This window comes from Psammomys obesus, unplaced genomic scaffold (assembly GCF_907164565.1).
Source record: "Psammomys obesus unplaced genomic scaffold, mPsaObe1.curated_primary_1811, whole genome shotgun sequence".
NCBI classification, from domain to species: Eukaryota; Metazoa; Chordata; class Mammalia; order Rodentia; family Muridae; genus Psammomys; species Psammomys obesus.
In genome coordinates, this window is record NW_026596318.1 from 284,184 (window position 1) to 308,641 (window position 24,458).

General features: G+C 53.7%; 2 protein-coding genes across 3 annotated transcripts; both read right to left on the reverse strand.

The window, feature by feature from the left end:
• Positions 1-4,274: 4,274 nt before the first annotated feature.
• On the reverse strand, positions 4,275-17,416 carry Abcf1 (ATP binding cassette subfamily F member 1). 2 transcript variants are annotated; one of them, XM_055597082.1, is made up of 25 exons: positions 17,288-17,416; positions 11,826-11,872; positions 11,121-11,228; positions 10,903-11,032; positions 10,726-10,763; positions 10,540-10,647; positions 10,066-10,137; positions 9,872-9,988; positions 9,000-9,098; positions 8,721-8,843; positions 8,374-8,474; positions 8,215-8,300; positions 8,001-8,140; positions 7,760-7,908; positions 7,453-7,536; positions 7,212-7,336; positions 6,998-7,110; positions 6,738-6,909; positions 6,558-6,632; positions 6,413-6,483; positions 5,652-5,684; positions 5,402-5,570; positions 5,177-5,241; positions 5,028-5,100; positions 4,275-4,943 (listed from the first exon to the last, which is right to left on the reverse strand). In XM_055597082.1, exons 1-25 carry the CDS (start codon positions 17,358-17,360, stop codon positions 4,777-4,779), a joined length of 2,538 nt encoding a protein of 845 aa, XP_055453057.1. In that variant the 5' UTR covers positions 17,361-17,416; the 3' UTR covers positions 4,275-4,776. The 2 variants fall into 2 exon arrangements, with proteins under 2 accessions (XP_055453057.1, XP_055453056.1); XM_055597081.1 differs by having other exon boundaries at positions 10,903-11,035.
• A 2,109-nt stretch (positions 17,417-19,525) lies between these two features.
• On the reverse strand, positions 19,526-24,045 carry Prr3 (proline rich 3). The gene is made up of 4 exons (XM_055597085.1): positions 23,928-24,045; positions 23,176-23,238; positions 21,162-21,452; positions 19,526-20,711 (listed from the first exon to the last, which is right to left on the reverse strand). The coding sequence occupies exons 1-4, from the start codon at positions 24,043-24,045 to the stop codon at positions 20,605-20,607; spliced, it is 579 nt and encodes a 192-aa protein (XP_055453060.1). The 3' UTR covers positions 19,526-20,604.
• Positions 24,046-24,458: the final 413 nt, after the last annotated feature.

The window sequence follows — 24,458 nt, forward strand, 5'->3', positions numbered from 1 at the left end:
CACACACACACACACACACACACACACACACACACACACACACACACACACGAGTATGAGGCTTTTTTTTCTTTTTACCCCTCACAAGGACAGGCGGAGCACATCTAGTTTGCCATACCCTTTGGCTGTCCTGGCACTTGCTCTGTAGACCAGGCATCTCCACCACAGGCCTGTGTGCTTCTTCACCAACCCTGAGGCCATCTTTGTTGTGCCTGTTTGCTTCCTTCATGCGGCCCCAGGCCTTGTGACAATTGTTTTGACACTTGATGCGTCATGTCAACCTGACAGAAGTTAGAATCACCTGGGAGATTATCTTGATTTAACTGAGGTGGGAAGACAGCTGGCCCCTGTCTTAGCATTTCCTGAGCAGACAGATCCAGCTGAGCACCAAGCAGGCCCTCAGTCCTTGTCTGTCCTGTGGACCGGTGACACAGGACAGGTGACAAGGCGCCAGGGCCTGCACCATGACTGTAGTTGCAGCTCTGATCTGAATAAACCTTTTCTCCTTGAACTGTTTCCCAGCCACAGAAACCGAGACGCCACACCCTGCTTTGCTGGAAACTGTGCCCAACTGCCCCAGGCCATCTTCAGCTCTGAATGTTCATCATTCTAGCTATGCCTTTCCTTCCTGCTCCTAGCCAGGGGGGCGAAGGTTAAAAAAACGGACAAAAATGAGGGCATTTGGATGCAGCTCTTCCAGAGGGCCTGGTGTGAGTAGCTTGCACCCACAGAGTGGCTCACAACTGTAACTCCAGATCCAGGGAATCCACCCTCTTCTTGCCTCCAAGAGAACCCCACTGTAGGCAGCTGAAACAGCTGTACACATAAGAAAAATTAAAAAAAAATTGGTTGTTTCTGTTATTTTGTTTTGGTTTTTGGAGACAGGGTTTGTCTGTGTAATAGAGCAGAGCCCTGGCTATCCTGGACTAGCTTTTTTGACCAGGCTGGCCTCGAACTCACAGAGATTCTCCTGCCTCTGCCTTCCTACTGCTGGGATTAAAGGTGTGGGTCACCTTTAATCTAAAGTCTAAACCAAAATTTAAAAAATACAAAAGCATTACTGCCAGGTGGTGGTGGTGCACGCCTTTAATCCCAGCACTCCAGGAGGCAGAGGCAGGAGGATCTCTGCGAGTTTGAGGCCAGCCTGGTCTACAAAGAGAGTCCAGGACAGCCAAAGTTCTACAAAGAAACCCTGTCAAAAAAGAAAAAACAAGTATTACCAAGTCCTGTTATGTCTGCCCAGTGCAGCTGTCTGACACCGAAGCTTGGTGGACTTCTGAGTTTCAAAGCCAAGAGGTGGTGCTGCATACCTTTAATCCTCCACAAAGGCAGAGTTCAAGGCCAGGCTGGTCTACAGAGTGAGTTCCACGACAGCCAGGGCTACACAAAGAGACCCTGTCTCAAAACCCCCCCACAAAATAAAAGATTAAGTCTTTTCAAGTATCCAGGTTCCCAAGGGACAGCAAATCCTACCCAGTGTGCCCTCCATCTCCACCCGTCCATTCCACTCCAGGGTCTGAGGCTGTGCTGGCTTCCTCAGAGGAAGATCTTCCTGGCATCTGTCCCAGCTCTACCCCACCCCTCACCCAGCTCCCACAGTTATAAAGCCAGGACCACTGAGATGGCTCAGTGGGTGGAGGGGCCTGCTGCCAAACCTGGCAACCTGAGGCTGATCACGTGGTGGGAGGAGAGACGTGAGGCGCATGCCCTCATCCAATAAACATGTAAAATACACTAAAAAAATACAGAGCAGATCAACTGAGGTCCACCCAGCCCAGCACCCAGCCAGGCCTAGCACAAGCTTCCTCCCTGACTAGCCACATTCCTGTTCCTTCTCTGGATGTCCTAACACTTGGTTGGTTGTTTTACACTTTTATTAAACCTACTCAGAGTTCTGAGGCTCCTTGTAGAGAAATTCTAATCCAGAAGCAGGGCCGCTGTGGCAATAGGCCGCATCCAAAACCTAGGTAGAAGAAAGCACTGACCTTTCCAAGTGATGTCTAATTGAGGGGCAGACAAAGTGACAAATCAGAAAGATTCGACAGGATGAGCCAGACACAGGAGATGCCCAACTCTCACTAGAAGAGACAGGAAAATGAGGACTGGGGAGAGAGCAGCAGAGGGAGAAAGGGGAACAGAGACAGGAGAGCCTCTGAGTTCAAGGCCAGCCTGGTCTACAGAGTGAGTTCCATGACAGCCAGGGCTACACAGAGAATCCCTGTCTCTGTGCACACCTATAACCTATAGGTGTGCAGCGGTGCACACCTATAACCCTAAAACCCAGCACTCTGGGAGGCAGAGGCAGAGGCTCCCAGAGTGGATCGCTTTTGAGTTCTGGGCCTGCGCAGTCAGTGCTACACAAACAAATCCTGTCTCAAAACAAATGGAACAGAACAAAATTCAGCTTGAAAAGCTGGACATGGTGGTGTACTGTGGGTAGAGGCAGACAGATCTCTGTGAGTTCAAGACCAGCCAGCTTTACATAGCCAGTTCTGGGACAGCCAGACTCACATAAGACCCTGTCTCAAATAAATGCAGGTCATAAAAAAAAAAATTACCCTATTAATAAAACTACGCCTTTTCTTCAGACTTTTGGCGGCCCATACTCCTTTTCCATGTTCCATTCTTGCTTTTCTTTTTGAGGGGCAAGTCCCCTCCTGCACTGAAGTGAACACATTAGTAACTCCACATACAGTCTGTTCACTGAGAGAAACTGAGGCAGGGTTTCTCGGATAAGCTGTATGGAACACAATCTGTGGGCCAGACTGTGAGCTCAGAGACCTGCCTGCCTCTGCCTGGGATTAACCTACACCAGGCCTCACACACTCCTTCTCCCCGACCTCTGCACTGTCTCAGCAGAGCGCAGACTCTAAGCGTGCATGGTTCCCACTCACGCAGCGCAGCCGCAGCGCAGCGTTTCCGGGTACCGTCTTGCACGCCAGCTTCAGTGTACAGATGGGCACCAGGACGTGGGAGAGCTTGCTCAAGGTCAGAGCACTGTCACCTGGGGAGTCCGCCTCAGTGGTTGCCTGTCACATCCCTTCAGAGGACCACACTCCCAGCCTGCTTCTGATACGATCTTGTCCTTCAAGAGTCCGTACTATTTAACTTGGCTGGAAAATAATTTTTCCAAACTGGCTTCTCCTTTCTGCTCCAGTATTTCCTATGTATCTGCCTTTCCCATTTTGCCCTTCTCTCCTTTCACCTCGAGACCTCAGGGAAAGCACAGGGCCCAGCTTGGAGTCTGTACAGCCCACCGTGCCCCCCCACTCCAGGACTCCTCTCTGTATCCAAGGGCTGTAGGTGGCACCCTCTGCAACAGAAACCTTTCTTCTGTTCCATCCTCATGCTCTGCTTCTTGGGGGGTGTCCACACACTGAGCAGGTAAGGAGACCCTGCAGCTGTGTGCCTGATCAGCAGCGAGTTCCTTTGGAACACTCCCTGTGTAAAGTGCATGCCACCTAGCCCAGCCTTCCTGATCCAGACCCATGTCTGCAGAACGAACGGCCCCTTAGAGCCCACTGCGGATCCTACAATACTAGGTATGTGGCTGTGGTGAGAACTTCAGAATCTTGGTGTCTTTAAAATCACAGAAGTGTTAGTGGGAGTGCTCTCATTTTAAGCCCAGGTGCGGGGCTGGGGGCTGCTTGACTGTCTGCAGCAGCTCACTGTGGCCTGCCTCGTGCTCTGGCAGAGGCGTGGCTTTGCCAGCTGCAGGGAGTTTATGTTTGGAACCCTGGGAAGCTTTCAGAGGGTACATAAATGCTAGGGCCTCAAGAGGCAGGGTTGCTGTTTGGTAAGTAAGTGTGCTCAAAGAAATAATAAATCTTGACAGCCAAGATCAAACTTGCCCCAAGGAAGTCAACAGCCCTAACCAGCAGTCATCTAAGGATAACTTCAGCCCCTCCCCCTGTTCTCCAGCTACTGAGGGGTTAGTAAGGAGACGAAGGAACTGGCAAAGCAGCAGAGGCGACCACCCGCGGCAGCGGGTGCACTGCCAGGGTCCACGCCTTAGCTCCACCCGCTCATGGCCGCAGAGCTTCCTTCCTGCCCAGTCCTCCACAGCCCATTTAGTCCTCACAGGCTTGCCTCAGACGCACGATGTGGCCACCAAAGACCTGGGCGCTGGAACTACAGGTGGACACTCTCCCAGCGTGTTTCTGAGCTCAGGGCAGAGCACCGCTGCACACCTGGGATTGGCTTGGTCACGCTCCCTCCTTGAGGGTTCAGGGAGGGCACCCACTGGTGCGGAGGAAGGCACAGCAAAAGCCGAGTTAACTGCACACAGGCTGGGAACCAGCACCCACTCCTTTATTCCTCCCCTTGGAGGAGGGGATTTCAGTTCAGCTCTCCTTCCTGCACACAAGTCCCCCTACACAAGTGGCCATAGGCACCAGCGCTCAGGTTGGTAACAGCACCGGCCTCCAGGCCAAGGTTCCCCGGTCGAGTCAGTGAGTTAGTACCCTTCCGAGGGGAGGGAGCAGGTCAGTTCTGGGCGGCAAACGTCTTGAGACAAGAGGCCACCTTAACTGCTGGAGGGGAACCCACCACAGCAAAGGTCACCTCTGTGTGAGGAGACAGGGCGGGTAAGACAGCTCAGCTACCTGAAGGGAGGCAGCCCTTCACCGGGAAGGATCCTGTCACACATCAAGGCAACACTCCACCTTCGAGCTTAGTGCAGCTGCAGCTGGCAGCAGACACAAGGCTTCTGGTAGATAGAGGGCGGTGGCAGAGATCCCAGCCACAGGCGCCATCTCCGCAGGCCTCCGGGAGAGCTCAGTCCCGAGGCCGGCTGACCATGACTTCACCCAGGGCCTCCAGCACCTCGCGCTTGTAGTCCTCGAAGTCTCCATCAATCTGACTGACACTCTGCTCCTCCACCACCCACAGCTGGCAGTTGGTCTCTGTGATGAGCCGTGCGTCATGGCTCACAACGATCACGGCTTTGGAGAGAGGTGAGAACAGGTCAGAGGCGCAGCAGGGAGGAGGGCCCAGCCCGCTCTGGCTGCCTCTGACTGAGCACTCACCCCCCTGGTACTCGTTGATGGCCTCCCCCAGCGCGTCGATAGACTCGATGTCCAGGTTGTTGGTCGGTTCATCCTGTGGGGAAGACATCCGTAGCAGAGAGCAGCAGCGCCTACACCCACAAACCCTTCTCCCACACCCGCCACCTCACCAAGATGAGGACGTCAGGCTCCCGACAGGCCAGCTCCGCGAACACAACCCGGGCTTTCTGCCCACCTGCCACACAAGGAGAGGGACCAGGCTCCTGTCACCGCCTTGCAGAAGGAGACACCCTGCGGCTGTGCTGAGCACATGGGGCTCCCATCTGTGACCCCCCCTCCAGTTTCCTGGGAGAGCCGATGAGGTCACCTCCTTAGGCACCCCAGAGCGGTAGTACCGGACAGTTTGCAGATCTGGATGGTGTGGGCGTGGCTCTCCAGGCCGAAGCGGCCCAAGCACTTCCGGGCATCCTGGTAGGGCAGGTTGAAGCTCCGCTGCAGGTATTCAGTGGGCGTCTCCTCCATGTGCAGCTGCTCTGCATATTGCTGGTTAAAGAAGCCAATTTTCTGCCGGGGAGGAGAGGGAGGTCAGTCAAGAGTCCTGCTTCCTGCCTGACTTCCCCGCCTCAGCTCCCAAGGCCAGCTTACCAGCCGGTGGTTCTTTCTCATTTCCCCGTTGGTCTAAAAGGAAAAATCAAAGTGTAAGGGCAGGGGCGGGGAAAGGCGGTGACACCATAGCCCAGTTTTTCTCCTTCTCTTCTTTTTGATATGGTCTCACTCTGCAGCACAGGCCCTGAATTCACAGCAATCCTGTCTCTGCCTCCACAGTGCTGAGCTTATGAGGTTTCTGAGATAGGGCTTCTCTGCGTAGCCTTGGCTGTCCTGGACTTACTCGGTAGACCAGGCTGGCCTCGAACTCACAGATCCACCTGCCTCTGCCTCCCTGAATGCTGGGGTTAAAGGCGTGTGCGAAATACCAGATATGGGCTATGGATAAATGGGTGCAAGGAGGTGAGGGCACTGCAGGAGACAGCTAGCTTCCCTGACCGTTGACGGGAGGGAAGCCGGGCCGGGGGTGCTGGCCTGTAGCTCAGCTACTTAAGAGGGTTAGAAAGGAGGGAGGACAGCAAGTCTGAGGCCACTCTGGAAATTCAACAAGGCCCTGTCTTCGACAAAGTAAAACAAGACGGAGGATGGAGCATGTTAAAGGCTCAACCCCAGGATTACAAACCACAGAAACAAGTCTACGCCATGCTGAGCATGCAGCCTCAACTGATGCTGGGAACAGCAACAGACAAATGAGAAAGTTCTGGGATTTTGCCTTTGCAGGCCCTGTCCAATTACGCATTCTAACCAGTCTGAAAGACGCATCGTCCCCTGGCCCTCTCCCTTCCGCCCTGAGGACTCACTGGCGTCAGCTTGCCGGTCAGCAGAAGTAACAGTGTGCTCTTCCCCACACCATTGGGGCCCACGATGCAGACTGGAAGGAGACAGCTGGTCAGACACAGCCCGAGTCCCGAGACCCCCGCCCCCACATCCGTCCAACTAACTCACTCCGGGAATCCATGTCGATGCCAAAGTCCAGGTTCTTAAAGAGTGGCTTCTGCCCCTCATAGCCAAATGTCACACCTAGGAAAAGCGGGCACTTACAACCTCCCCAGCCCCCCGGATGCCTGGCCACAGCCTGGGCAGCTTGGGCGCAGCCCTGCTGTCCCTGGCAGCACGCTCAGTTACCGTGCAGCCCCAGCACAGGCGGGCTGAGGGGCGGCGGGTCCGGGAAGGTGAAGCGCACGGTGTACTCCCGGGGGCGCTTCAGCAGCTCCGGGGGCTCCTGAGACTCTTCATCCTGGTTTTTCCGCCGGCACTTCTGCTGCTTTCGAGTCAGAACTTCCTTAGTCTGCTTTTCCTGAACACAGGAAGAAGGAAGCACACGTGAGTGCGTGCCCAGCCCCACAGGGCCCCACCCGCCCTCCACCACAAGCCCGGGCACCCACCGCCTGCTTGGTGGACTTGCCCCCGGCCTTCAGCTCCTTGAGCTTCTTCTCCTGTTTCTCGTACTGCTTCAGCAGCTCCTTCTGCTTCTGCTGATACATCTTCTTGAAAGTCACTGGGGTGGACGAGCAGGCAGAGGGACAGCAGGGACAGGTGATGGGGAGAGAAGCCACGGACAGAGGGCCTGCCGGCCCCGCCCACAGAAGCCATGCTTACTGTAATTGCCCCGGTAGTAATGGAGCCGCTGGGTGTCGAGGTGGATGATGTCAGTACAGACGTCGTCCAGAAAGCCCTGGTCATGGGAGACGATCAACAGTGTCTTCCTCCAGCCTTGAAGGTAGCTGCAGTTTGGAGAGGGCACAGGAAGGAGAGTCAGGAGGTAAGGGGCGGGGGAACGGACGACGACAGGCTAGGACAGGCCGGGACCAGTGACTGAGACTGAGGACGGGCAGCGTACTTATTGAGCCAGATGACGGCGTTGAGGTCCAGGTGGTTGGTGGGCTCATCCAGCATCAGCAGCGTGGGCTCCATGAACAGCGCCCTGAAGAGGAGGGGTGCAGGGTTATGAGAGACGCCTGCTCGGCAAACCCCTAGCTTCCGGGTGCCAGAGCCCAATGAGCACACTGTCAGCTGGGGTCAAATGGAGAGTGACCCACGGTCTCCCACTGTGCAGTGCAGGAGGCAACAGCTGGCCTCACAAGAGGCCTTGAAGAGAGGAGAGGAAGGGAAGGGACGAAGTCAGCAGTGGGCTAGCAGAGGCCCACCTGGCCAGGGAGACGCGCATCCGCCACCCCCCAGAGAACTTGTGCGTAGGCCGATTCTGCATCTCGGGGTCGAAGCCCAGGCCAGCCAGGATACGCCGGGCCTTGGCCTCTGCGGCCGCCGCCCCGGTAGCCCGCAGTTCTTCATACACCTGTGAGGAGAGAGAAAAGGACACATGTCTCCGGGCCCCGGGCCCCAGGCCCCAGCCGGCCACTGCGTCCCCAGCGCCACCTCTTCTTCTACCTTCTCCAGCTTCTCGGCAGCAGCATCGTCCCCCTTCTCCAGCTGCCCCTGGAGCCGTCTCTCCTCTTCTAGCAACTGGAGTCTCTTGGTGTCTGCACGGAGAACAGCTTGCACCGCCGGGGTCTCGTCCGCCACCACCTCTGCAGGAAGGGGAAGGTCAGCAGCAGGCCCCACCCACCCGACTTGCAGCAGGCCCCTCCGCCTTCAGCCTCACCCTGCTCGCACAGCAGCACGTCGATGTTAGGGGGGATGCTGAGGGCGCGGTTGGCAATGTGCTTCAGGAGTGTGGTCTTGCCTTTGCTGGAGGACAGAAACCGTGAGACCCGCTGCCCCGAGCAACCCTCCTGCCCCCCAACCCGTCCTGCCCTCTCACCCGTTGGGTCCCACCAGCCCGTAGCGGCGACCGGCTACGATGTACAGGTCAGCATTGACAAACAGCTCCTTGCCATGGGCCGAGATGCTGAACTTCTCCAACTGCAGCCAAAAGGATGGAGGAATCCAGGACAGACACAAAGACGTGGCCATGAGACGCCCGCCCTCCCTCCCTCCAAGCACCGGTCCTTTTACTTCCCCTGGCTCTCCTGTCGCCTTCCTCAAGCTGGCAAAAGCCCCTTTTCTCTTTAACTTCACCCTCACATGCCTTCTCAGGTGGAACAGCCGCAGCAGAGTGAGGGCAGGCCTCTATCTACTGCAGAGGGTGGGCAGGGCCGCGGGGCTGACCTTGATGTCCGAGGCGTTCTCTAACATCGCCTGGCGGGAAGACACCTCTGCCTGGGACACGGAGAAGTCGCTTTCCGCAGCAGTAGCTGCCTTCATCGACTCCACCTGGCGCTCATAGTCCATCTGAGGAGGGAAGGCGAGCCTGACGTCACAACACAGCAGCCCCACACTGTCCTGAAGGACGCGCAATCCTTCCTTCTGTCCGCTGCTCTGCCTCAAGCAGCCCCCAGAGCCTTCCTCACGCCCTGGACTCACAACCCACAGAAACGACAGGCTGACCTGCTTCTTCAGCTTCTTCTTTTCCTTCTTGCTGAGGTGGGCGTAAGGATCGTTTGCCTTCAACTCTCCCTCTTTCTCTTCTTTCTCTTCCTCTGAACCCTGTAAGAACCAAGCAGCAATAAGCAAACAAAAGCAGCAGCCAAAACAAGGACCAAGGACTTCTTACCCAAGGTCTACAGAGTTATTAGTTCTAGAGTTTCTCTATGTAGCCCTGGTTTGCCTTGTAGACCAGGCTGGCCTCCAACTCAGAGATCCACCTGCCTCTGCCTCCCAAGTGCTAACTAAGATGAGAAATCTTGTCTTGAAGAACGAACCATCCAACCAACCAAACACAGGTCATGTTACTGCCATCCCACTAGGGCAGGAGCCGTCTTTCCCACCCAGCCTGGAGACAGTCTGCACGTAGCCTTTAGCAGTCTCTGCCAACAGGAAACGCTGGTGTGGAACATGGGGTAACTAGGGAAAAGAAGACTGTAACTTAGATTTAACTTCACTACAGTGTAACTGAGGGCGGAGCAAGAGTTTCTGCTGGTGGCCTGCGGAAAACAGATGGTGTTGTGCGCATCCCAAGGAAGCCAGAGGACCTAAGACTAGATATGCTTGAGGCACACAGACCCACAGCAAACAGCGGCAGCCGAGACCAGGAACACGGTAGGACGTGTTCTAGACCACCGTGAATGGCACAGACACAACCAAGGTCGTCAGGGTGACCTCCAGGCTGGCTTCAAACTCACAGCTCTTCACCTGTCTCCCAGGTGCTAGGATTAAAGATGTACCAATACACTGAGCATCAGCGCCTCCCTTGACAAAGTCCTGCTCTGGTCGGGACGAGCATCACCCTCCACACCCCTGGCAACGCAAACCACAGCCACCTGCTCGGCCTTCTTGGCTTTCTCTCTGTCCTTCCCTTCCTTGGGAGGCGCCTTTTCTTTACTTGTTTCTTCATCTCCTTCCCCATCGCTGTCTGAAGCCGCGAGCTTATTTTGAGGCTGACAATGAAGAGACAGGCCTGATGACTTGCTCCGCTGACAAGAGCTGTCAGCCCGACCCGCAGCGACTCTCTCACCTTGGCCTTCCCTCTTGACTTTTCCTCCTTTCCCTTTTTGCTCTTGAGCCCAGGCAGCTCCTCAGATACAGCCTGTAGGAGACACACACAGACGGCGTTGCCACTTAAAATCATTTCTAGAGAGCCTGCCATGGTCCAAAAGGGCTGCCAGGGGAGACACGAGACCTGGAAAGGCCTACTGTAGTTTGCACTCAGCCAGACAAGAGGACAGGGCAGTGGAGCAGGGTGAGAAGGCCAGGGACGAGGGACAGCAGAGTGGGCAACAAAGGCCTCAGCAAGGATGCGATCACACTGGATGCTAAGATGTCCACAGGGGAACAGCCAAGCCGAGGGCCTTTGTTTAAATCTCTGAGGACAGCCAGGTGACCGGTGACTCTGGGGATGGGTTCCAGTGGCGCAGGCATGACAGACTTAGGAGGTGGTCTCCAAGGACATTGAACACCTGTAAGGAGGCTCAGTGGGGGCACCACTCACCTTATTGATGCGGTTCTTTTCTGGCTTGGCAGGCTTGGGGGCATGTTTTTCTTCTTCTTCCTCCTCTTCACTCTCATCCTGAATCAAGGCTTCAAAAACATTTCTACCCTACAGGAAGAGTGCACAGAGGTCAGTGGGGTGGCTGTGGCTGCCCCGGGGGTCTTTGCTCACCTACTGGTAGCTCACCTTGGACTTCTTCCCTCCTCGGGGTACCGGGGCGGGTACTGAAATGACAAGGGAGAGGGAAAGCAGTCAATTCAATGTGTGGCTCCTCAATGACCAACTCAAAGGCCCTGCCAGGTCTGAGGACTGACTGCCCACCATCCTTGGACTGCAGACAGCCCCGCCCCCCCGTTCTCTTACCCTCATCCTCCTCATCGCTGACTGGCACCGACAGCTGCTTAAGCCGCTCCATGAGCTCTTTCTCCTCACCATCATCGTCCACATCCTTCTTCCGACGGCCTTTTCGGGTGTCTCGCTTTTTCTTTTGTTGCTGAAACAATAGCATAAGTGTGAAGCTGAGGTATGAGCTGAGGACCTGCTGGGGCCATGTCCTGGGATCTGAGGCCCATCACGGTTACCTGCTGCTGCTGCTGCTGCTGCTGCTGCTGTTGCTGCTGCTCCTTCTCCTTCTGCAGTTTTTCCTCTTCCCCAGCCTGTTTACCTTCCACTGCCAGCTCCTCAAAGAACTGGAGGGGATGAAACAGGGGTGAGTGGGAAAGCCTGCCAGCCGGCCGTCTGCACGCAGCCCTGCTCACCTTCCCTCTCTTGAACCTCAGTGGTCGTCTCTTTTCTACCTTACTTTACCATTCCTGGCTCTCACTCACGTGAACTAATTTCCACTTTCATAGAAAGGTGACACAGGCATGCCCAGCCCAGCGGAAGCTCTCAACCTCCAAAACCGTAAGAAAGCAGTACTTGCTCTTTTCCATTTGTTTTTAGTTTTTGATTTTTTGAGACAGCTTCTCTGTGTCACCCTGGCTGACACAGAAGACCAGACTGAGGCTGGCCTTGAACTCAGAGTTCTTCACTTCCTGACTGAGTACTGGCATAAAAGATGCCCACCACAACTGCTTGGCTCGCTGGATCTTTAAAAATTCTTTATTAATTGTTTGAGAACTTTATACAAGCCCATGATCCCCTGCTGAGTGATAGAACTAGCCACCCACCCACACCCAGAGTCCCTTCTGGTCACAAGGCCTTTCTCCTCAGACCTCGACTGTCCATTTACATTCTGCCTGAGGACACCTACGGACACTTCTTTCCTGGGACCCTCATTTTCTCACCGTCTTTTTGGTCTTCTTGTCCTTTTTGCCTTTCTTCACCACTTTGTCTGGAGGTTAAAGAGACATCACCACATTAGCTATCTCATGTCCAGCAGCCCGAGCTTCTTGCAGGCTGGCCCCACAAGGGAGATTACTCTTAATCACCACTCCCTGCTTTTTCAGAGAGAAACATTTCTACTTCATCCAGTCAAACACTTTTTCCTCGAGACAGGGTCTCTCTGTATAGCCTTGGCTGCCCTGGACTTGCTCTTCCCAACTGCAGGGTGCACCCCCACTGGTTTACTGAAAATGTTTAGACTGATTCACCCTGAGGGCGCCTTGCCGGTAGGTGTGTGTGCGCACTGCGTGCCTGCCGTCCTGCCTCCTGCAGTGTGAATGCTCATGAGCCGTCATGGGGTTGCTCATTTGAACTTGGGTCCTCTGCAAGAGCCACAGTGCTCTGATCACTGGGCCACCCCTCTGGCCCCACAGACAGTGGGCATCAGCAAATGCTTGCATGGGGGATACAAAACAGATAACGACATAACTGGTTTCCTCTGGTTCTAGTAGGAAGACAGGTCTTTACACAGCAAGGGCCCTGAACTTGCCCAAAGGGAGGAAGAGGCAGATCTGGCAGGGCGGGGAGAGGTTGGCTGCATGGTCCCTGTGGAGGGAGTCTGACTAAGCCTAAAGGGAGTTCCAAGGTTGTGTAGAGAGCAGCTGTGAGAAGAAAGTCAGGCAAACGACCCAGTGTGGCCACAGCTGGGACAGTGCGGGACAAGGCCCAGCTGTAGGGAAAGCTGTGGGGAGCCAGGCAAGGAACAGTTCGTTTATTGCTATGATCTCTTCTACCTTCAAGTCTTGGATCCACTTTAGAGTGGAGAGAGGATGGGAGGGAACAAGAACTGGAAGGTCTGACAGATCTACAGTGTTTTCATGGGGCTCTACCCTGGTGACCACAAGGAAGGACAACACAGACTCCACAGGGTGGAGCAGGGGAGCACTGGGGGAAAAAACAGAGGAAGAGACAATGTAACTTCCCACCATCATGCCTTCTGCAGGGAAGGAAGCCAAGCTGAAGAATGCAGTTAAAGGGCTGGAGAGATGGCCCAGTGGATAAGAAGAGCACTAGCTGCTCTTCCAGAGGACTGGGGTTCACGCCCAGCACCCACATGGCAGCTTACAACTGTCTGTTACTCCTGTTCCAGGGGATCCGAAACCCTCACACAAACATACATGCAATCAAAACAGCAATGTACATAAAAAAATAATTAAAAAAAAAAAGAGAATGCAGTTAGGGTGTGTTATATGTGAAGGCTGCAGGTCACAGTGACTGTGATGAACACCTGGGCAGAGGCTGCAGGTCACAGTGACTCTGTGATGAACACCTGGGCCTACGGCCCCTTCGGGAAACCTGACTATAAGGACAGCTGGTCATTTCTCCTGTGTACTCCTGTGGCCGAGAGAGTGGCCTGAGAGACTACCTGTGTTGCCAGGGAGCAAGGGAAGTCAGTAACAGCTGCTCAGACTGACCCCACTCCTCATTTCTGCCCATCTGTGTCCCTCAAGGTAGGGAGGTCTCACTTAATCCTTCTAGTCTCCCATTCCCAGAGGCAGAACTCCTGGATGACTTCCCTTCCTGGCCAGGCCCTCCACTGTGTCTTCTGAACTACCACTCACTTAAAGCAGTCCAACAACCAGCTAACTGCGGAGCACACGGAGCTTTCTGCTATCTGCCATGCCCTTCCTTCCTTCCTTCTGTATTTTATGTACACAAAGCACTCTATGTGCATGTACACACACATGACAGAAGAGGGCATCAGATCCCATTACAGATAGTTGCGAACTACCATGTTGGTGCTGGGAATTGAACTCTGGACCTCTGGAAGAGCAGCCAGCGAACCACTGAGCCATCTCTCCAGCCCCCATGATACTTTTTAAAATAGTCATAATAATAATAACAACGTGTATGTTGTTTTATCTGCAGGTGTTCTTTTTTAAATACATTTTTAAAAGATTTATTTATTATTTATACAGTATTCTGATGGCATGCAGACCTACACATCAAAAGAGGACACCATATCTCACTATAGATGGTTGTGAGCCACCATGTGGGTGCTGGAAACTGAACTCAGGACCTTTGAAGAACAGCCAGTGCTCTTAACCTCTGAGCCATCTCTCCAGCCCCAGCATGTGTTCTTCTTACCACATGTGTGTCTGCTGCCCCAGATGCCAGGAGAGGGCATCAGACCCTTTGGGATCTTTATACCTAACTGCGAGCTACAACAGCTATGAGAACTAACCCACGCCCACAGAAAGCAGTCTTAGATCAGAACTCCTTGTGTTCCACAGTCCTTATTTACTTAGAAAAGTCTTACTAAATATCTACTTTGCCAAAACAAACAAACAAAAACCCTGGAGCTAATAAAAGACAATCTCTTTACTCTACAGTCACAGAGCCCCTGCCCAGCTTTCCTGCTTTGTGCCCCAAGCTAGGCTGTGGGCCCTGCTCCTCCAGGGTCTCTGCTTCATCTGTCCTCCCCAGAACGCTGGGTGACAGGTCATGAGGGTGTGCAAGGCTAATACTGAAAAGCTTTTCAAGCCGGTCCGGCATGGAGCCCAATCCTCCAGACAGGAGGACCCACCAAAGAGCACAAGACAACCAGTTCACCTAAAACACCCGCGCATCATTGCACACGGGGATTAATGCAGTCAGCAAAACCACCACGCACGTCCTCATCTGTGTGTGCTGCATCTGGAGCCTCACACACACTAGCTGCTCACAACTGAACTACCTCCTCAGCCCTCCTATTTTGAGGCAGTCTCATTATGCTGCCCAGGATAGCGCTGAACTTGTGACCCCTCCTGCTTTAGCCTCATGTATTTGGAATTACAGGCCTGACTCATATTCATGACAGGGCTTCTCTGTGTGGCCCTGGCTGTCCCGGAGCTCAGGCTATACGCCGGACTGGCTTTAAACTCACCAGATTCATCTGCCTCTGCCTCCTGAAGGCTAGAATTAAAGGTGTGGGCCAACATGAGTGACTTCACACCGCCATTCTTTAAATTTCTTCTGTCAGACTCTACTGATCTACCTAACCCTGAGACGAGAAGTGTGTGCACAGGGCAGCTGTGAGACAGTACTGTCACAGTAGTCGGCAGGACCAGAGCTATGCTGCCCTGGACGGAAGAACTGCCGAAGCTGTCCTGAACTTCCAGGCAAAAGGAAACACTTTAACTCTACCACTCCTGGCCTGTTCTGTAATCCGGATAACAGGGAGGCAGAAGGAGGAGTGAGTCTGAACCCTGCCTGGGCAGCTCAGTGAAACCTCGTCTCATCAGAGGATGAGCCTATAATGACCAACTCGTGGCCATTCTCCCGTCTATAGCTGGGCATATGACTCCAGCCTGCAGTGCCAACACCTCACAGCTCGGGCTGGAAGAGTATGTGTTCAAGGCCATCCCTGACTAGACATGAGTTCAGAGCCAGCCTTGGCTACATTAGACCTCGTATTAAAATAAAATCCTCTAAGCTGTGTATAAGGTGTACATGAAGTAAAAGTGAATTTTACGTTTAGACACCTCCTAGACAGTGTATTATGTATATGCAAACCCTAAACACTCATGTCCAGGAAGCTGCTGTGACTATCATCTCCTTCCTTTTTTTTTTTTGGGGGGGGGGCACCATGCCCAACTCTAGATACCTCTCAACACTTTTCCCCCTGCAGAGATAAGGTTTCTGTGTGTAGCCTTGGATGTCCTGGACTCTCTGTAGACCAGGGTGGCCTTGAACTCACACACTCCACCTGCCTGTGCCTCCTCAGCACTGGGATCACAGGCCTCCGTCACCACACCTGGCAAGACACTTAAAACAACACAAACCCCTCAGTCTGCACTCTAGAGGTGCACTCATCTGGTTCTTCACTTCAAGTCTTCTCTCTCACTACAGACACTTCACACCGTGACCTGGTGATCTCCTCTTAGAAAGCTCCAGCTCAGCCTCCGAAGGGCCCGGCGCTTGATTCCCACACTCACATGGTGCTCACAACCATCTGCAACTCCAGTTTCGGGGGACAGATGCCCGCTTCTGACAAGGCATGTACGCACGTGTACATACAGGCAAAACATTTAGACACACAAAAAGCCAGTATCACTCTGCATCATTTCTACCTTACAGTCTAACACTATCCCCTCCCCCCAATTCTTGTTAAAATTTTTTATTTTCAGGGCTGGAGAGATGGCTCAGTGGTTAAGAGGACCTGGGTTCAGTTCTCAGCTCACAACCCTCTGTAACTCCATTTCATGGAGACCCAGTGTTCTCTGAAGGCATTGCAGGCACGCAGAAAAAGGCACAGTAACCCATACACATAAAATAACTTTTAATTAAAAATATTTCTTCACGTAGCACTATTAAGCATCCCTTTAACTGCATTTTGACTAATAAGAGTGGAATTCTTTAGTCTTTACCCTTTATCTAGTCAGTCTTTAGTTCTGGTCCAGACATTTGGCAGATACTTCATTCTCACCACCTTAGTATTTTTGGGGGGTGGGGGAGCGCAAGGTTCGAGACAGGGTTTATGTGTCCTTAGCTGTCCTGGAACTCACAGAGATCGGCCTGCCTCTGCCTTCCCTAACTCTGAGTGCCAGGATTAAAGACATGCACCTCGGCCATCTGGCAGGGCCTTAGTATTTTTCTTGCCACCTTTTCCACAAAAAAAAACCTGCCAGAGCCTGGTAAATGGTGTTCCTGAGTTTATCTCGACCGAGGCCATTCTCCACTTCCACTCTTACATTAATAAGTTGATCTAAAGAGATTCAGACCAGCTTTGGCGATTTAAAATTTGGTCTCAACTCAGCTGGGTGTGGTGGCAAACGCCTTTAACCCCAGCACTTGGGAGGCAGAGGCAGGAGGATTTCTCTGTCTTTAAGGAACAGCAACTCTTCCACAGAGTGAGTTCCAGGACAACTAGGGCTACGTAGGGAGACTTGTCTCATTTTTGTTTTTTTGGGGTTGGGGTTCTCTGTGTAACAGCCCCGGCTGCCCTGGAACTCGATCTGTAGACCAGGCTGGTCTCGAACTCTGGGTTCCAGCGCTGGGATTAAAGGCGTGAGCCACCACCGCCCGGCTGAGAGACCCTGTCTTACAACAACAACAACAAGTTGCCTAAATTAAATCAAATGCTCCTGAGATTGCTGTGGTCGATGTAGTCTATCTCCCCACCGAAGTGACTTCAAGCCTCGAGTTCTCGTTCCCTTAAATCCACGCCCGCAGCGCACCGCACCGCACAAGAAGACGCTAACAAGCCTAGCTCCTGTCCTCCCGTCCCTCCCTCCGTACCACATGCTCTTCCTCATCTCCCATCGGCCTCCCGGGGCCCAGGACGGCACCGGGCGCGCGGCCTCCGGCCCGGCGCACATGCGCAGGACGTACGCGCCGTGGCGGCCGCCGCCGGCCCCGCCGTTCCCGCCGCCTTCCCGCTCACCTGCGGGGCTCGTGCCCTCGCCGTCTCCGATCCACTCGGGCTCGGGCGGCTGCTGCTTGGGACCCTTCGGCATCGCGGCGGCAGTTACGAGTCCTCCGGCGCCCGGCGCTGTTTCCGCTTCCGGCGGCTTGGGGCCGCCAATGGGCGGGCTCGCCATTAGATAGCCGCCCGGCCCGCCCCGCCCGGCCCGCCCCGCGGCCCTGGTGCGCAGGCGCCCTGGGCCAGGGGGCGTGGCGGGCCGCAGCCTTGGGGGTGTGGCCCGAGGCGGCACGCCCTTTCCGGGAGGGCGCAGCGCGTCCCGAAGGTTCCCACGCCTGAGCAGCTGATGCGGGGACGCGGTGACTCTCGGGGAACAGCCCGATACAGGCTGACCTCCAGCCTTGGCCCCGCAGTGCTGATGTTAAAGCCGCGAGCCGCCACACCCTGTTCCGAGTCTTTGCTGCCTCTCCCTGGGGGAGAGCTGGGATTACAAGTCTGTTATGTCTGACTGGCCACTTTATGAAAGCAGTACGCTTCTTCAGCCATTCCCGCCACTTTCGAACCTCTTCTTTTTAATACTACATTTTGCACACTGTACCTAGACACCACAGCCTGTCAACTTAGGAAAACATAACCTTACTGGTCCTTGGTTGACATGTCACCAAATTCCCAGGTACACAGATAAAAACAAGAACTGCACCCCAACAGCCAGAAACTACTGTACAGTAGAACCTAGAGGTTCTTTTAGGTGTAGGTGTGTGATAGTTTTGCTGTTAATTGCACGTAACGTGACAGCGAGCAGCTGGTAAGTTTTGACACCCATATGCCTTTTTTGGGAAGGGGAGGTATTTTGAGACAGGGGTTCTGTAGCCCTGGCTGTCCTGGAACTCACTGTGGGCCAGGCTGGCCTTGAACTCAGAGATCTGCCTGTCTTTTCATCTGGAGAAGCATATATCTTTCAAATCACAAGATACAGCTTTCTTTTAACTAATGAATGACAGGCATAGGAGCTTGAACGAGGCATTCCCACAACTGGGTCAGCTCCATCTTTAGCCAGGTGTTTTTTTCCTTATGTAGCATAGGCTTGCCTCAAGTCTACCGAGTGGCCACGAATGACACCAAAATTCTCCATCTTCTTATCTCTACCTCCCTCCTGAGTTTTGAGATCACATCCTTGTGTTAATGTGCCTGGCTTATTTCTGTGGTCTAAGAATTGAACCTAAGGCAGCTTCATGCACACTCCACAAACTGAGCTACATCCCCAGCTCCCCACTGTGCTTCTGTCCCAACTCACTTCCCCAAAACCACAGATGAGAAGCCAGTGCTCCACGGTACTCTCCTAGCACAGCTGACGTAGTAGGGCACTTTCCCTTTCTCCAGATACTTTCTTCCTGGAGGTGCGGCCCCTCCCTCCTTTGCCCTGCCTCTTGGGTTCTGATGTTCGTGCACCGCAATCACTTTCACATGTTTTGCTTGCTTACGTGCAGTATGTGTCTGGTGCCCTCAGAGCCAAAAGAGGGAGCCAACTGCCCTAGAAGTGGAGTTCCAGGCAGTTGTAAGCAGATGTGGGTCCTGGGTACTACATCAGCTTCTCCTCAAGCAGATGCTTCTAACAACAAATCTGTCTCTGGCCCCAAATGCTTTCATTCTGGCTGTTTCTGAACATTCACTTTCCTCCAGCATCACTACTCACACCTATGGCACCGTCGAAGCTTACCTGTGTCATTCTGGGGCAGGAGACATGACTCAGTAGTTAGGAGCAACTATTTGTCTCGTAGAGGACCCAGGTTCAACTCCCAGCACTCACATGGTGGCTCACAACTATCTGTGTCCCTAGTTCCCAGGGATTCTATGTCCTGTTCTAACCTCCATGGGCAGCAGGCACACATGGTGCGGACATACAGGGGAGACAAATACTCCTAAGTAAGTCTGGCACCATCACTGACACAGTTCATGTGAACTTTGATTTGATTCAAGGGAAAAATACCACAGAAAAAATCTTAAGTGAGCAACTCTTCTGATTTTGCTTTCAGACCAAAAAGATCCTAACACACCTAAGACCTCCCACTGCTGAGACTCCCCCCTTCCACTCTTCCTGTGCAGCCTGCAACTCTTTGCCACTACCTGCTCTGCTCCGCCTGTCCCAGCCCTTTACAGAGTGAAAATTTCCTGCTGGCTCTGCTGAACCAAGAGAGTGAGCAGACACCCTAGCAGCACCAGTTGCACCAGCAGACGTGACTGAACACAAAAACGAGAAAATACGCTTTCCACTGTGTTTATTACTAATATAAAAAAAGTTAAAAAGAAAAAGAATCATTCTCAGCACTCCATCAGCTCTCCTCTTGCCCATACACCTCTGACCCACTTCTTCAGGTCCTGTTCAAAACCCAACATGTGCACTGTCGTTTTCACAGAAAACAACCCGTGCCAGGATGTAAGGAAGAGGGTCCGAGAGATGACAGTACTTTTCAGGTTCTACCCAGACAGGCAAAGGCCATCGAAGTCACAGAATTCAAATCAAAGGGCTGACGGCCTCACAATGACAGGGCAGGCGGGGTCCCCTCAGGGGGACCCGCCTGAGGCCTCACAAGACACCACTGGGTGAGATTCACAATAACTGACACCAGGAGGGAGGGTGTAACAGGGAGGCCGTCTCACATCCTCTCGAGCTGGGAGGCAGGTGAAGTCTAGAGGGCACCAAGGGCCTCGCATGATTCAACAAAAAAATTTACTCTAGTGCTGGGAAGTCACAGAAATGCCACAGACTCCGAGAAAGGCTACACATGGAGGCACACTTTCACAAAGCACAGTGACCACAGCCTTAGCGCTGGGGCTCATGCTACCGACAGACACTAGGGTGCCAGAAGCAGGGGGAGGCTGTTGAGGGAGCAAGTCTGTACCAGTCATTCAGATGTGACCCCCGAGGCCAGATGGCCTGGTGCATTTCCTGGCGGCTGCAAACACTAAGGTTTTATATGGAAGGACTTAAAACCGGCAGCTGGAGGACAGTGCGCCAGGGTTCTCAGGCACACTTGGGCACAGATGGACAGACGCACAAACAACAGCACCAAAGGTTTCCTGTTCAGCGGCCGTTTGGCAGAGGGGAAGATCCAGGAGGCAGTGGGAGCAGGACGGGTCCGAGGTCTACAGCCTGGACCAGAGGACGGTGAGCAGCTCACCAGCGGAGATCACATTCTGGACCCAGATGGGGGAGGTGATGAATGGGGTGTCACTGAAGGTGATGAAGGGCCTTCAAGTAGCTATGATGGGGCCACAGAGAGCGCACGGCCACTAGGTCGGAGGGCTCCTTCCAGCCCGGGGGGTGGGGAGGCACAGTCTCACAGAGGGGGTCCATTGACACCCGGATGGTAGAAGGCACAATGGTCTTCATAGCGACAGTGGCCTTTTTTAGAAAAGTGTCGGCAGACAGGGCGGTCGGACTTGTCTGTGAATAAGTGAAAACAACAGCTTAAAATCTAGTAAGAGCTGGGCACAGCGGCTCAAGTCTGTGACCCTAGCATTAAGAAGGCTGAGAGAAGAAGACTGCCACAGTTTGAGGTCAACTTGTCCACCCGCCCCAATCAAAAACAACTCTTCCTCCCCTAATCCCCCAAAAAGATCCTAAGAAAGAAAACGTAATGGAATGCAAAAAAAGCTAAGGTTTCCACCATACACTGTTTACAAGTACTTTGGAAAGAATCTTTGTGAAGGAAGAAAAGTGTTCAGGGCTTCTCGTACCTCCTAGGGCAGCTAAGAGGCTGTGGCTCAGTGGTAGAGGACCCTTAACCCGGGTAAGGCTCTACACCAACTCTCAGTGTTCAGACAGAACCCAAAGGAGAAGACTCCAGGCATGCTGGCACATAGGCCACAGCAAAGGATGACACGATGGCCTTACCTTCCATCATCTGGGGGCCGTCCTTAGGTGGACAGGTGTTCTTGACAAGAGACCAGCTCTTGGGCCTTCGTGGATTTCTTGGCTCTTTGTGAAAGCTTTCCCTAAAGGGACCCCCTTGGCCCGGCCCAGGAAAAGGAGGTTCAGTATTGAGACCCCACCAAGCACGACCATATGGGCTAGACCTAGGACCAAGGCCTCCCCGCGTGCGGCCTCTGCCGCGGGGAGGAGGCGGGAGACTGAGCAGTGGTGGAATCACTGGTCCCCTTGCTCCTGGAGGACCCCTGTGAAAGGCTGGAGAGAAAGACGAAGGGTGACCGCTGAGCAGCTTCCCGAGACAAAAGCCTCTACTTACTGCAGCAAAGCATTCCGACACGCTGCACTGCACAGACCCGCTGCCTCACCCTCAGCTGTGCTCCCTCCACCCAGGCAGAGGCAAGTGCTCATAGTGCTTGTAAACCCCCGTGCTGGACTGAACCTAGGGCCTGTGTATGCCAGGCAACTACCCTTATCACTGAGCTAAATCCCCAGCCCCCCAAAGCCATCCATGTATCCTTTCTTCTCCCACAAGGGAGCCACTATCCCGACTTAAAAAAAAAAAAGAAGACTATGTATACAATGTTCTGCCTGCATGTGTGCCTGCATGACAGAAGTGGGTACCAGACCCCATTAGAGATGACTGTAAGCCACCTGTGTGTTCTGGGAATTGAACTCAGGACCTCAGAGGAGCAGCCAGTGCTTCTAACCTCTGAGCCATCTCTCCGGCCCCACTGTGCATGACTTATAACATGGGAGATTGCGAATCTCTGCCTGGTTTTGAATTCTGCTTCTTTCATTAATTGTGAGACTCTTCAGGTCGTCTGGACCAGAAGCTAAGTGACTTGTCTGCTCCGATGACAGCATGTGGACGTTCACTGTGTGGCTACAATAAAAACGCTATCACCATTTCTGCATGTACGACAAACTTCTGTTCAGGTCACATGTGGCCAAGGAATTGCTAAGTACAGTACAGTTTGACCTTATTGAAGTTTCAAAGCGGTGTATCGATTAGTCACCTCAACAGTGGTTCTACACCTTTGGAACACTGGAAGGGCCGGCCTTTCTCATTGGTTGTTTTGTTGTGTGTGAGAAACAAACTCTTAAAAGAAGACTCGCTTTACATGTGATTGCCTACATGTATGCTCGTGTGCCGCATGTGAGTCTGGTGTCCCTGTGGAGCTAGGCTTGTGTGCACAGTGTACATGACAGCAGCCACAGCGCTCTTAACCACTTGCCATTCTCTTTAGCTCCAAGAAACACAGTTTAAAGAACACTGTATCTTCTCTGTGCTTGTGTTGGCCGCATATGTGACAGAGGACAATCTGTGGAATTGGATCTTGTACTACTCGGAGCCCAAGGATTAAAGTCAGATTGTCTCTTCCTGAAAAGCACCAAGAGATATCTTGTCAGCCCAACTCACCTCAACGATTTCTAAGCATATGGTTCAATACTATAAACTCACGTGCTGTGAAACAGACTCCCAGTCTGTTTACTCTACTGTAAACTAAGACCAAACAGAATCCTTTGAACAAGCCCTTTCCTTACATTTCCAACAGTCAGTGTGCGTGCTTCTGCCTCCCTCTCTATATGTTACGTGAATGTTGACAGGGTCTCACTGAACTCACCGATTCAGCTGCATGTGCTGTCCAGCAAACCCTAGAGCCCTTCTACTTCTGCCTCATCATCTCTGTGCTGTGCCCAGTTTTTTACACGGTGCTAAGATACAAAATCAGCTCCTCGTGCTTTTGAAGCAAGTACTTCTATCAACTGGACCACCTCCCCAGCATCCCTCCTCCTCCTCCTTTTTAATTTTATTTTTTAGAGACAGTGTTTTCTGTGGCCAGGCTGACACTGAACTCCTAGCTTTCCTGCTAACCTTATGCCTGGTCTGTGTGTTGTCTACAGACTCTTAGCTATGCTAAGACCTTGAAACAAACTTACTTTTTACAAGAACGTTTATTTTGCAGTTTCTCCTCACCTGACTTGGGATCACCAGGCCTTCCATTAGCCATGGGGGGTGGGCCCAGAAGGCTGGGTGGTCCTAAGAGCAGAGGTGAAAATACGGTCATCAAAACGGTGTAATGAACAGACCACCTCCTTGTCGTCTGTCGTGGTGTTTAACTCTCACTTTTCAACCAGTAAAGTCAGATCTATCCACTCAGCAGTGCCGCAAGCGCTCACCCGTCCATCTGCCCGTCCCTCTGCAGAGTTGTTTCAGAGTCCATCAGACGGAAACAGGGCTCTAACAGCTCTTTCCTCAGTGCTGCATCCACCACATGCCCAGCGATTCCACGAACCCCAATCCCTCACTTTAACTGTTGGCCCATCATAGTTTTTTTCTCCTCTCCTTCCCTCGGGGGAGTAGTTCACAGAAGGCTGCACTCTGACCTAACCAGTGGAAGTGTGGTCACAAACTGTCTTCCCGGACATCACAAGCTGCAGTATCGCTGCCGCCCCTCTCCCCCGCCATTCTGCGGCAGCGAAAGCCAGATGTTCAGCCGCCACCTCCCCCGCCTTCTCCAAGAAAGGGTTAGGAGCCAGACTGAGGCCGAGGGTTCGAGCACGCGAACTCCCCACCCAAGCTTGCAGCAGCAGGCCCCCTCCCACCACCACGTCCCACCCCACCTCCACGCGTGCGCCCTTCCTCCTTCCGTCAGAGCCTCCTCCCCCGCACTTCGCCCTCGCCTGGCCCCTGCCCGCTGACAGGCGTGTGCGCGCCCTGCCCCTCACCAACGGGCCTCTCGTCGTCCTCGTCTCCGGGCTCGCTCCGCTCTGACAGTGCGGGATGCCGTGGCAGATGCTGCTGCTGCTGCTGCTGCTGCTGACTCGGCTTCCTTCGCTTCGGCATCGCGGCTGCCGCAATGGCAGCAGTAGGATTTGGAGGGCAGTGAGGAAGAGGCACGCTGGCCTTGCTTCCGCTTCCGGGTGGGCCGCGGGCCCAGCGACCGAGGCCTCCCGCCATGCCACTTCCGGGAGGCTGTGGCTCCGCGGCTCCCCGTGCCGCGCGTGGCGGGACGCTGCTCCGCCCCGTGCTTGCGCAGGGCTCTTCCCCACGCGGCGAAGCACCACCGCGTTACCGCGAGGCGCTGTGGGGCCTCGGGCCGCCCGCGAGAGGCCCGTCGCGTCCTGAGGTCGCCACTTCCGGTCCGCCCCGTTACCGTGGCAACAGCCGCAGCCACAACTCGGCGCTCTCTTGATCTCTCTCCAAAAGTCCTCGTCCCGCTCCCGTCCCGTCCTCGCCCGCGCGGCCTGGGAGCCCCC

Excerpts from the sequence above, each read along its gene's own strand:
- Abcf1 (XM_055597081.1), bottom strand. The coding sequence starts at position 17,360 with ATGCCGAAGGGTCCCAAGCAGCAGCCGCCCGAGCCCGAGTGGATCGGA. Across the intron at positions 10,648-10,725 it reads GAGGAGGGAAGAAGTCCAAG|GGTAGAAATGTTTTTGAAGC; the intron begins GTGAGCTACCAG and ends CTCTTCCTGTAG. Across the intron at positions 8,301-8,373 it reads GGGCTGGTGGGACCCAACGG|CAAAGGCAAGACCACACTCC; the intron begins GTGAGAGGGCAG and ends TCTGTCCTCCAG.
- Prr3 (XM_055597085.1), bottom strand. The coding sequence starts at position 24,045 with ATGCCGAAGCGAAGGAAGCCGAGTCAGCAGCAGCAGCAGCAGCAGCAG. Across the intron at positions 23,239-23,927 it reads GGACGACGAGAGGCCCGTTG|GACCACCCAGCCTTCTGGGC; the intron begins GTGAGGGGCAGG and ends CTCTGCTCTTAG. Across the intron at positions 21,453-23,175 it reads GCCTGGTGATCCCAAGTCAG|CCTTTCACAGGGGTCCTCCA; the intron begins GTGAGGAGAAAC and ends CTTTCTCTCCAG.